A 470-nucleotide genomic window follows, 5' to 3' on the forward strand; every position below is an offset into this window, starting at 1 on the left:
CGATGAGAGAGAGACGAGCGGAAAACGTATGTGAAGGGAAGCCAAGAGAAGGGAAGATACACTGCTAGGAGACATGATGAGAGGAAACAAGTGAGCGAAACGCTGACGTTAACATAGGCTGTCCTAACATAGAGAGGTCACAACACTAACTGTTATTTACAGAGCGAAAGCTGAAGGTCAGAACGAAGAAGACTGTTGCAGTTAAAAATGAATTGGCACCTGAGCAAAATCCATTTAAACCCATCAATACTGCTGCTGCAAGATGCAACAAAGAAGGTATAATTCCTGTAACGCTCATACTACCATCTGTTTGTAGTGTTCGTTTTATACCAGCTGATTGCCAATTTCTTTTAGTCTTAGCTATCAAGTCAGTTTTGAATTTTTGTCATTATTAGTGTGTTAATTAATTATTTTCAATGAAAATACATTAGAACATGTAATGTCAATCATCAAAATGTTATGCTGTTGTT

The 470-nt window shown here is 37.7% G+C and overlaps 1 protein-coding gene across 1 annotated transcript in view; it reads left to right on the forward strand.

Moving 5' to 3' along the window:
- The window catches only part of LOC106813449 (ADP-ribosylation factor-like protein 13B), a 19,218-nt gene extending 18,997 nt beyond the window's left edge, over positions 1 to 221 (forward strand). The window contains exon 6 of the mRNA XM_014817580.1: positions 163 to 221. Within this exon, the coding sequence (XP_014673066.1) occupies positions 163 to 205 (43 nt within the window). The 3' untranslated portion in view covers positions 206 to 221. The remainder of the gene's footprint in view (positions 1 to 162) is intronic.
- Positions 222 to 470: the final 249 nt, after the last annotated feature.

Source organism: Priapulus caudatus, unplaced genomic scaffold (assembly GCF_000485595.1).
Source record: "Priapulus caudatus unplaced genomic scaffold, Priapulus_caudatus-5.0.1 Scaffold774, whole genome shotgun sequence".
NCBI lineage: Eukaryota > Metazoa > Priapulida > Priapulimorpha > Priapulimorphida > Priapulidae > Priapulus > Priapulus caudatus.